This window comes from Lottia gigantea (genome assembly GCF_000327385.1).
Source record: "Lottia gigantea unplaced genomic scaffold LOTGIsca_336, whole genome shotgun sequence".
Lineage (NCBI taxonomy): Eukaryota > Metazoa > Mollusca > Gastropoda > Lottiidae > Lottia > Lottia gigantea.
In genome coordinates, this window is record NW_008709132.1 from 9,441 (window position 1) to 21,902 (window position 12,462).

At 32.0% G+C, this 12,462-nt stretch overlaps 1 protein-coding gene across 1 annotated transcript in view; it reads left to right on the plus strand.

Moving 5' to 3' along the window:
- The window catches only part of LOTGIDRAFT_175663 (hypothetical protein), a gene marked incomplete at both ends in the record, with an annotated part of 17,531 nt that extends 7,621 nt beyond the window's left edge, over positions 1-9,910 (plus strand). Inside the window, 3 exons of the mRNA XM_009058369.1 lie at positions 5,976-6,073; positions 8,229-8,386; positions 9,690-9,910. Of these exons, the coding sequence (XP_009056617.1) occupies positions 5,976-6,073; positions 8,229-8,386; positions 9,690-9,910 (477 nt within the window). The remainder of the gene's footprint in view (positions 1-5,975; positions 6,074-8,228; positions 8,387-9,689) is intronic.
- Between the last annotated feature and the right edge of the window lie 2,552 nt (positions 9,911-12,462).

The window sequence follows — 12,462 nt, forward strand, 5'->3', positions numbered from 1 at the left end:
TACCCAGGTTTACTAGAATTACTGTACATTACCCAGGTTTACTGGAATTTCTGGACATTACCCAGGTTTACTGGAATTTCTGTACATTACCCAGGTTTACTGGAATTCTGTACATTACCCAGGTTTACTGTAATTTCTGTACATTACCCAGGTTTACTGGAATTTCTGTACATTACCCAGGTTTACTGGAATTACTGTACATTACCCAGGTTTACTGGAATTTCTGTACATTACCCAGGTTTACTAGAATTCTGTACATTACCCAGGTTTACTGTAATTTCTGTACATTACCAGGTTTACTGGAATTTCTGTAATTTCTGTACATTACCCAGGTTTACTGGAATTTCTGTACATTACCCAGGTTTACTGGAATTACTGTACATTACCCAGGTTTACTGGAATTTCTGTACATTACCGAGGTTTACTAGAATTTCTGTACATTACCCAGGTTTACCGGAATTTCTGTACATTACCCAGGTTTACTGGAATTTCTGTACATTACCGAGGTTTACTAGAATTTCTGTACATTACCCAGGTTTAGTGGAATTTCTGTAATTTCTGTACATTACCCAGGTTTAGTGGAATTTCTGTAATTTCTGTACATTACCCAGGTTTAGTGGAATTTCTGTAATTTCTGTACATTACCCAGGTTTACTGGAATTTCTGTACGTCACCCAGGTTTACTGGAATTTCTGTACATTACCCAGGTTTACTGGAATTTCTGTACGTTACCCAGGTTTACTGGAATTTCTGTACATTACCCAGGTTTACTGGAATTTCTGTACATTGCCCAGGTTTACTGGAATTTCTGTACATTACCCAGGTTTACTTGTACATTACAAAATTCATTACATTAGAATTGTAAATGACTTGGTGGCAGTTGATCAGTAACAATTCAACTGTGTCAAGTTGTGCCACTGTTTTTCTGTATCTTGCTGAAATTTAAACTGTATTTCTATTGAATATAATAATATAAAAACATGATTGTCATTGAGTATGATTTATCTTATAAGAAAATTTACAACCTTGGTGAAAACTTATTGTATTTCTACAACAATACATCAATTCATAGAGTCCACATATCTCACAATTTATTTTTCTTTAATCACCATTTCTTTTCTTTTCGTTTTAAAACGAGGTGTCAAATTCTATTATGTTGATATACAACACGAAACGACACGAAAAAACACAGAAATAATTATATTTTACACATCATCACGTCAAGCTATAAATAACTTGTGACCAGCCAATTATAAATCGTGTTGATACATTACGTGTTCTGTCAAAATGAACAAAACTTAATATTTTAGATGTTGAAAGTTTCAGTGTATTTTTTGTTTTAAGGTGTTTTATTTCCGTAGAACTGTCAAGTATAATTTAAGAAAATGGAGGAATATTTAAATGAAGACCTTTTTATTATTTGACACTTTTCTTTATTTGAAGTCATCTAAACTATTATCAAAACTCATTCTGATTATTTCATTATTTCATATATTTATATCTTGTTTGGGTCGTTAATACTTACTTTGTTTTTCTTGTCAGAACACTAGAAGCTAGAGTTTTGATTGGATTTTGAAGAAATAAGAATCAAAATGTAAAAATGAAGAAATACACAGTCACAAATTCAAACTAATTTACTACCAAATAATTTGAGTTCTTCATGAGTTCTTTAAAAAAAAGCTAAAAATAATTAGAAACGTGAGAAGATCTTCTTTTCTTCAGATTGATCTGGCGAAATTTTTCACTGGAAAACTTTTAGTATTTTTAAAATGGAAGTTGAATGTAATACAAACAATTTCAATACAAGACCACATGAACTCTAGAATATAACTCCAATAAAACACAGTATTTAAATTATAGCACCTCGTTATCTCACACACTATTTCAATTCACTGGCAAGATTTTATTAGAAAAAAATAGAAATCAGAATTAATGAAAGTCTAAATAGGTGATAAAAGTTTGAAATGTTAAGATGATTGAAAAGTAAATGGCTGGTATTATCATTAAAATCAGAAATAAAGACAATTGTGAGGAAACTGTTTTAATAAAAAGAATCTGATATTTAACCTGTAAATGCTTTTAATAAAATAATAATAAAGTTCTTCATTCTATTTATTCAATAAACCTGATTGTATTTAAGGTATACTACCTCTTAGATTAGACAGAGAATTTAAAGTCTCCAACTTGATCATTAAGATCATAAGTGTACATATTCATCAGTTTGACTTACCAGGTTTCATGACAATATATATCTATTACATGACAGTATATCTATTACATGACAGTATATCCATTACATGACAGTATATCCATTACATGACAGTATATCCATTACATGACAGTATATCCATTATATGACAGTCTATCCATTACGTGACAGTATATCCATTACATGACAGTATATCCATTACATGACAGTATATCCATTATGTGACAGTATATCCATTACATGACAGTATATCCATTACATGACAGTATTTCCATTACATGACAGTCTATCCATTACGTGACAGTATATCCATTACATGACAGTATATCCATTACATGACAGTATATCCATTACATGACAGTATATCCATTACATGACAGTATATCCATTAAATGACAGTATATCCATGACATGACAGTATACCCATGACATGACAGTATATCCAATATGTGACAGTATATCCATTACATGACAGTATATCCATTACATGACAGTATATCCATTACATGACAGTATATCCATTACATGACAGTATATCCATTAAATGACAGTATATCCATGACATGACAGTATACCCATGACATGACAGTATATCCATTACATGACAGTATATCCATTACATGACAGTATATCCATTACATGACAGTATATCCATTACATGACAGTATATCCATTAAATGACAGTATATCCATGACATGACAGTATACCCATGACATGACAGTATACCCATGACATGACAGTATATCCATGACATGACAGTATATCCATTACATGACAGTATTACATGACAGTATATCCATGACATGACAGTATATCCATTACATGACAGTATATCCATCATATGACAGTATATCCATTATATGACAGTATATACATTACATGACAGTATATCCATTACATGACAGTATATCCATTACATGACAGTATATCCATTACATGACAGTATATCCATTACATGACAGTATATCCATTACATGACAGTATATTCATTACATGACAGTATATCCATTACATGATAGTATATCCATTACATGACAGTATATCCATTACATGACAGTATATCCATTACAGTATATCCTTTGCATGACAGTATATCCATTACATGACAGTATATCCATTACATGACAGTATATCCATTACATGACAGTATATTCATTACATGACAGTATATCCATTACATGACAGTATATCCATTACATGACAGTATATTGTGATATATTTCTCTTTAGTTTTTTAACTCAGGAGCTTAATAATAATAATAATAATAGTAATAATCAACTTGATAACTTTAAGCTAATATATTGAATAATGACTTCAGAGATAATTTAGTCCAACCAATATACCACCAATAAGCTTAAAAATAGTTTAGTTGAAACAAGATAGACTAAATTAACCAATAAGCTATGAACCAGTTTTATCCACCAGTATTTTTTTAATATATTAAAATATATTGTGTTCATGTTGAGGTGAATAGGGTATATAGCTCTTGTTTAAATATAAAACAATAGTTTTAAGATAAAAGATGATCAAATGATTTGGGAGTTTAAAATAAGATGTAAAAATCCATGAGGTGGGTCTATATCAATTCAGTATACCATTAAGATGATAAAATGATCTGAGAGTAATTTCTGACAGGAGATGGGAATCTAATCTCTTATAACAGGATGGACAGACGGACAACTGATAGCCAATGACAGTGGTCTGACCTCAAGGTTAATTAAGGTCGTTAACGAGACGTTTTTAATTAGATAGAGTGTAATATCTTCCCTCGATCTAATCTTAATTAAGCTAGTAATAAATACTGTACGATCTTTATAATGTCTGGTTCAAGAAAGACTGGATGATCTTTATAATGACTGATTCAGGAAAGGCTGGATGATCTTTATAATGACTGATTCAGGAAAGACTGGACAGTCTTCATAATGTCGGTTTCGAGGAAGACTGGACAACTCTTGATGTATGGTTTTAAAATTTGACGTCAGTAGTCTGGATGAACACAATCTAATGTTAATTAAATTACAATTTCGTATCTTTTTTGTATCTACTTGGTTATCTAAGAAATTTTCACCCAAGGCCTGTCCCAATGATGTTTTTTTTAACCAATCAAAGCTTGTTATTGATAAAATAAAGAATTGTGGGATAGTTTAACTTAAAGAGGCTGTCATATTACTCTACTTTAAGTTAAGCTATCCCACAATTCCTTTTTTATCAAGAAACAGGTGTTACATACAGAACACGCTTTGATTGGTTAAAAATGATATCATGGAGATGGGTGTTACATACACAACACGCTTTGATTGGTTAAAAATGATGATTTGACAGTGATTAGGGTGATGATTTGACAGTGATCATGGTGATGATTTGACAGTGATTATGGTGATGATTTGACAGTGATTATGGTGATGATTTGACAGTGATTATGGTGATGATTTGACAGTGATGGTGATGATTTGACAGTGATTATGGTGATGATTTGACAGTGATTATGGTGATGATTTGACAGTGATTATGGTGATGATTTGTCAGTGATTAGGGTGATGATTTGACAGTGATTATGGTGATGATTTGACAGTGATTAGGGTGATGATTTGACAGTGATTATGGTGATGATTTGACAGTGATTAGGGTGATGATTTGACAGTGATCATGGTGCAATATTTTGATATTTGATCATGGTTATTTAGCAATTTTTATATCACTATTCATCTATATTGTTTTAATTTTCCCCTATTTAGTCATCCAATTATTTAATTAGAATCAAAATTTGTCACCGAATCTAATTTGAAGATAAAATCTTGACTAGAAGGTTAATTTGGATGTTTTGAGTAATTTGTGATTTGTGTTTGTTTAGAGAGATGCCTTGTGGCCGTTAGAAAACAGACCAATAATTACCAGAACATTGTCAGAATCTCAGGAATCAAGAAATGGCAGATTGTTTTCAATTCCAAACCGCTTTATTCTTCTGACTTCGAGGCATTATCAATATTAGGAGAAACTGTCAGGGGAAAAGTTTGAGACTGGATTGTTAGAGGCTATAGGAAATAACAATCTTGGTTTAACAGAATATCATAGTCGATAAAAATAAACTGAAAAATAACTTGAAGGAGGGAATTTTATGACTGAATTGGTAGAGGCTATAAGGGAAGTCAAAGACTTGGTTTAAACAGAAGTTTAAGGTCATTACAAAAAAAATACTTTGAAAATGATGAGGGGGTGATTTTGAAGAGATGATATGGGTTGTCTCAGACTTGGTTTTAAACAGTAGAACATAGTCATTACAAAACAAAAAAATACTTTAAAAACTGGTTTTAGAGGGAGTTGAGAGATAAGTCCAAGACTGGAATGTTAGAGGCTACTGTGGAAACTAGATGACCAGAAGATGAAAGAGTAAAAAGTCTGGACAGGAAATGAGATTAGTAAACATGATGACCCGCAGTGAAAACTGGATAATCAAGTTGTAATGACAATTATCTCCCTTGATAGAAAATCAATGGTAATTGTTATTTGTGTTAATTTTATTACCAGGTTAATTAGAACTTCCAGCCATTTTCTCATCACATCTTCCTCAAATTTAAAATGCATTTTGCTGGGTGTAAACCTTCTATTTAGTTTTTATTTCTCAATAAAATTAAGGGTTAAAGTAAAGCAGTTTTAGTCACATAAATGTTAGAAAAATAACTTTCTATTTATTTCAGATATTGTAGGTTTTTAATATCATTCAGGTTTTATAGGGACTTCACCTAATTTATATTTTTATATTTTTAGACGTTTGATGATTGTGTGAAACGAGATGGAGAAGATTGCAGTCCTGAAAATTTATGGATGCAGATTCCGTTTTTCTGTGGTCATTGGTCAGAGTGTTGGTAGGTTGTGTTTATTTTAAATACAGAGGGGGCCAGGTTTATTTTAAATGCAGAGGGGGCCAGGTTTATTTTAAATACAGAGGGGCCAGTTTATTTTAAATACAGAGGGGCCAGGTTTATTTTAAATACAGAGGGGGCCAGGTTTATTTTAAATACAGAGGGGGCCAGGTTTATTTTAATAGAGGGGGCAAGGTTTATTTTAAATACAGAGGGGGCCAGGTTTATTTTGAATACAGAGGGGGCTAGGTTTATTTTAAATACAGAGGGGGCCAGGTTTATTTTAAATACAGAGGGGGCCAGGTTTATTTTAAATACAGAAGGGGTTTGGTTTATTTGAAACACAGAGGGGCCAGGTTTATTTTGAATACAGAGGGGCCAGGTTTATTTTAAATACAGAGGGGGCCAGGTTTATTTTAAATACAGAGGGGGCCAGGTTTATTTTAAATACAGAGGGGGCCAGGTTCATTTTAAATACAGAGGGGGCCAGGTTTATTTTAAATACAGAGGGTGCCAGGTTTATTTTAAATACAGAGGGGCCAGGTTTATTTGAAACACAGAGGGGCCAGGTTTATTTTGAATACAGAGGGGCCAGGTTTATTTTAAATACAGAGGGGGCCAGGTTTATGTTGAATACAGAGGGGGCCAGGTTTATTTTAAATACAGAGGGGGCCATGTTTATTTTAAATACAGAGGGGGCCAGGTTTATTTGAAACACAGAGGGGCCAGGTTTATTTTAAATACAGAGGGGGTTTGGTTTATTTTAAATACAGAGGGGGCCAGGTTTATTTTAAATACAGAGGGGGCCAGGTTTATTTTAAATACAGAGGGGGCCAGGTTTATTTGAAACACAGAGGGGCCAGGTTTATTTTAAATACAGAGGGGGTTTGGTTTATTTTAAATACAGAGGGGGGCCAGGTTTATTTTAAATACAGAGGGGGCCAGGTTTATTTTAAATACAGAGGGGGCCAGGTTTTACATTTGCAAGAATAATCTGACTTCGTTTTCTTTCAACCTTGAAAACTTGAATTATTAGCTATGTGGACTCTCTGAAAGGGATGCTGAGTTCAAAAACGTATATATCTGATAAACATTATTAACTATGTGGACTCTCTGAAAAGGATACTGGGATTATCTATGTGACTCATGTCTTGGCCCCAGTCATTTGAGTAAAGAATTTTTCATCTCTCCTATTATTATTTCTGATTGAACTATATTCTCATTTTTCCACCATTAAATAGTTGATATCTAGTTTCTAATTTTCATTGCCATTTTATACCCACATCAAATAAACTTTACGACTTTTAATCACACGTAAAGAGTTATTCCCCTTGTAATATAATATAATTATAGTAATATTGAGTACATACCAATAAAACTTCATTGATTATCTCATGTACAAATAACATCTTCCCTATTTTTATAGCTAAAATCAAGATATAATACTCTATTTATTGCCTTTGTAGTATTTTATTAAGAAAATTAGGACTCTTTTTACTGTGAAAATAGAATTGCCTGTAGATTGTGACTTGGTAAATCTTTCAAATAGTTTACTGAATAGAATAAGAAAGAGATAACATGGCATCTGTTATATTTTAGTTATGTTACGTAACGATCTAGGCAAGGCATTATAATATTATGTACGAAACGTCCAATATGTACGAAAAGACTTCTATATTCTTATTGGTTAATATTATTATGATTTTTCATCTCCATTAAAATGATTAACAAAACAAGAACTCATTTTACATTCAAGTAACCCCAAATACATAACAGCATCCCTTTCAGAGAGTCCACATAGCTAATAATGTTTATTTGGTATATAGGTTTGTCAACTTGGCATCCCTTTCAGAGAGTCCACATAGCTAATAATGTTTATGTGGTATTTAGGTTTGTCAACTTGGCATCCCTTTCAGAGAGTCCACATAGCTAATAATGTTTATTTGGTATATAGGTTTGTCAACTTGGCATCCCTTTCAGAGAGTCCACATAGCTAATAATGTTTATTTGGTATTTAGGTTTGTCAACTTGGCATCCCTTTCAGAGAGTCCACACAACTAGAATGGTTATAATAATTAGACCCTACTGTAAATGTTGATATATGTAATACTACTGTTATTATAAGTAATAATTATTAAGTTTGTGTGTCTGTTTACAGGAATCCAGGAAGTCAATGGGCGTTAGAACAGGCCAAACAGAATTTAGTTCACCATTATTTAGTAGTTGGGGTCACAGAAGAATTAGGAGATTTTATCGCTGTATTAGAGGCCACCTTACCTCGCTTTTTTAAAGGAGCTGTTCAACTTTATAATTCAGGTAGGGAAGGTTTTCTCACTTACTTTATAATTCAGGTAGGGAAGGTTTTCTCACTTACTTTATTATTCAGGTAGGGAAGGTTTTCTCACTTACTTTATAAATCAGGTAGGGAAGGTTTTCTCACTTACTTTATAATTCAGGTAGGGAAGGTTTTCTCACTTGCTTTATAATTCAGGTAGGGAAGGTTTTCTCACTTACTTTATAAATCAGGTAGGGAAGGTTTTCTCACTTGCTTTATAATTCAGGTAGGGAAGGTTTTCTCACTTGCTTTATAATTCAGGTGGGGATGGTTTTCTCACTTGCTTTATAAATCAGGTGGGGATGGTTTTCTCACTTACTTTATAATTCAGGTAGGGAAGGTTTTCTCACTTGCTTTATAAATCAGGCTTACTTTATAATTCAGGTAGGGAAGGTTTTCTCACTTACTTTATAATTCAGGTAGGGAAGGTTTTCTCACTTACTTTATAATTCAGGTAGGGAAGGTTTTCTCACTTACTTTATAATTCAGGTAGGGAAGGTTTTCTCACTTACTTTATAATTCAGGTAGGGAAGGTTTTCTCACTTACTTTATAATTCAGGTAGGGAAGGTTTTCTCACTTACTTTATAATTCAGGTAGGGAAGGTTTTCTCACTTACTTTATAAATCAGGTAGGGAAGGTTTTCTCACTTACTTTATAATTCAGGTAGGGAAGGTTTTCTCACTTACTTTATAATTCAGGTAGGGAAGGTTTTCTCACTTACTTTATAATTCAGGTAGGGAAGCTTTTCTCACTTACTTTATAATTCAGGTAGGGAAGGTTTTCTCACTTACTTTATAAATCAGGTAGGGAAGGTTTTCTCACTTACTTTATAAATCAGGTAGGGAAGGTTTTCTCACTTACTTTATAAATCAGGTAGGGAAGGTTTTCTCACTTACTTTATAAATCAGGTAGGGAAGGTTTTCTCACTTGCTTTATAAATCAGGTGGGGATGGTTTTCTCACTTACTTTAATACACTGAATGTGGTTGAATTTGTTAAATGTTTCAGGTGCTTGGATTTTTTCAAACGGACGAACTAAAAATTAATTTTTTAAAGAAATTTGACCAGGAGTCTATTTTGATTAATTGTCATGCTTGCTTTATCTTGGATGCGCTTTTCTGACAATGAAGCCTTTTGGAAATTGATAAAGAATGTACTCAGACTGCTGTCATCATATTATTTCCCTCACTGCCCACTGCTTGGCATTGTCATTTAAACATCCAACCTTGTTCAAAAAGATAAAATGTAACTCTACTATGTTTAATTTTTGTTATATTTTTGCAGGTCGAAAGTCTCATCTGAGGAAAACAACCAAAAAAGTCACGCCACTACCAGAAACTATTGAAAAAATCCATGATTCAAAAATCTGGGCCATGGAAAATGAATTTTACGAATTTGCATTACAACAATTTCACTTTATAAAACATCAGACATTTGATTTAGTTAACGGGGAATATGTAGAAAAAGGAAATCGATTTATGTATGAGAAAATACGCCCTCGATAAACTGAGGAAGACTGGTACGTGGGTGTGATTTTATAAATGGTTTAATTTTTTACAATACTCTAGAAACTAGTAGAAGCCAAAAACTGAATCAAAATGGTTGCCAAAGTTTTACTAGTAGTTCTGATAGACAATTAGTCAAATATTGAATAGAATTTACACGGGTTACTGGTTGGAGAAATATTATGAATTGAAACAGAATTTTAGTGACAATTGCAAAAATAGGGTTGCAGAATTTTTAAAAACTTGAATAAAAAGTGAAAATTCAGACCCGTGATGATTGCGTGAGAGTTAATGTGAAGGAATTTTGATAGAAAAATACAAAAATCAGAAAGAGTCGTCCACAAATCGAATATGTTGTAAATTATTTTTGCAGTTAGCTGTTTTTAGCAGGACCTTCAAAAATTGTGATCACCTAATTTTTAAAAGAAACTTTAGATTTAATCATTCGATGATGTAAAAAAAAATTACTGTGTGTTGATTGGTTAATATGGATCATGTGATGTAATTTAACCAATGAGTGAAGAGTATAATACTCATGAATATTCATGTTTTATAACAGATTGATATTGTACAGTGATTGGATGAATTTATCATGTGATCACAAAACAAAATGGTTGTCAAAGAAAATGGGTTGTCTGCTAATTAACTATTTTTATTTTATTTTCCATTGTTTTGTAGTGTTGCATTAATGACAATGTTACAAAAATATGGACACAAACTGAATTTTTTTTACAGATGGAACTACATCTTCAATGTCTAAACTAAAACAATCTAGTATTTAATTCAGTTTTAATTCAGTTTTACCAAAGATTAGTGTTTTACGGAATTATAATATTTTGCACCAAAGTATAATGGATAAATCTCATATTTTGGGATTTTTACTAGAAACATCTTAACTAAATGAAATTAATGTTTCTGATTGGTTGATATTTTAAATTAAGTTGTTTGATTTAGCCAATCAGAGATGATAAAATCATGAAGTTAAGATAATTATAAGATATTTCTTTAGTTTAATATCACGCCTGTTTCTGAAGAAATCTTACAATCATTTTTATTGTAGGTGTTCTATTTGAACAATTTTACACTTACAACAATTTTTTTTATAAGATTTTTTTGAGACTGGCTTCTTTTTTTCACAAGTTTTATTTCAAATTCACAATTTTTCAATGCAAAATCTTTTTTAACAACCAGAATGATTCGAAATATGGATTAATATTTTTGGAATTTTAAATTATTTTGTATTGAAATCAAGTTCATTTTGAATTTTACTTAATAAAATGGTCACAAGAATTTGATAATTCATCTTCCTAATTTGTTAAAATCAAGAAGTTTTTAATGTTTAAATCTTGAATTTTGTTGTAAAAATTCATCATGTATAATCTTGAAGAACCTTAGAGAATAAGGGACAATATATTAACCTGACTTGATGAAATCATTATTTTCAAAAAATTGTTTTCAATTTGTTAGTCAATAGATTCTTTATTTTAAAAACTAAATTCAAGATTTTGTGTTAATTCTATGCCAAAATTTTCATCAATTTGTGAAAAATGTAAATTTGGGATTATTTTAGGAAAATGTAAATATTTCATTTTATAACCTAGATGTAAATATAATTATTATTACACTCATAGTCATTAGGGATGAAGGGAAGGAAGAAGGGATGGATGAATGAATGCAAGCTGAACTATAATTTGACTGGCACAGTAAGACCCCTAATTTTAGACATAAGATCTTCCAGTCATAAATATACAGTATGATATTGACAGACAGTATGTATGTATGGAAGAGTTCAATAGAAAGTTGAAGGATGTCAAATAGATAACTGACTGACTGTAACCAGCCAATGAAATAAATGTAGTACATTATCCTCCAGTCATTAGAGATTGAATGAATGAATGAATGAATGAATGAATGAAAAATTGAGATATGAAGAAAATCATCATCAATAAAGTGAAATAAATATAAAGATTAGTGGATTTGAATTGTAAATGAATTCAAGTTTAACTGAATAATTCATGTGTTATATTTTCTCTGTTTTATTGAAGAAACAGGATTTTAGTTTTTGGACATGAGAAATAAAGTGGAATATATTATTGACTGACAAAATACAGATACATTGATAATCATTAGCAACATTTAGATATTAGGGGGTGAGAGCTGGCACCAGGCCAACTCTCGAAAGCACTGGCCCACACACTGGCATCATATTTCTTACCTTGAGGTGAATTGGAATTCACACCACCTAATCATCTAGCAGACGACAATCAAAAGGGGTAGAGATCAAATTAAACAATGGAACACAATTTTATGGTATACTTCTAATTTTGATTGTACACAATGATGGATGGATGGATGGATGGATGGATGGATGGATGGATGGATGGATGGATGGATGGATGGATGGATGGATGGATGGATGGATGGATGGATGGATGGATGGATGGATGGATGAATGGATGGATGGATGGATGGATGGATGGATGGATGGATGGATGGATGGATGGATGGATGGATGGATGGATGGATGGATGGATGGATGGATGGATGGATGG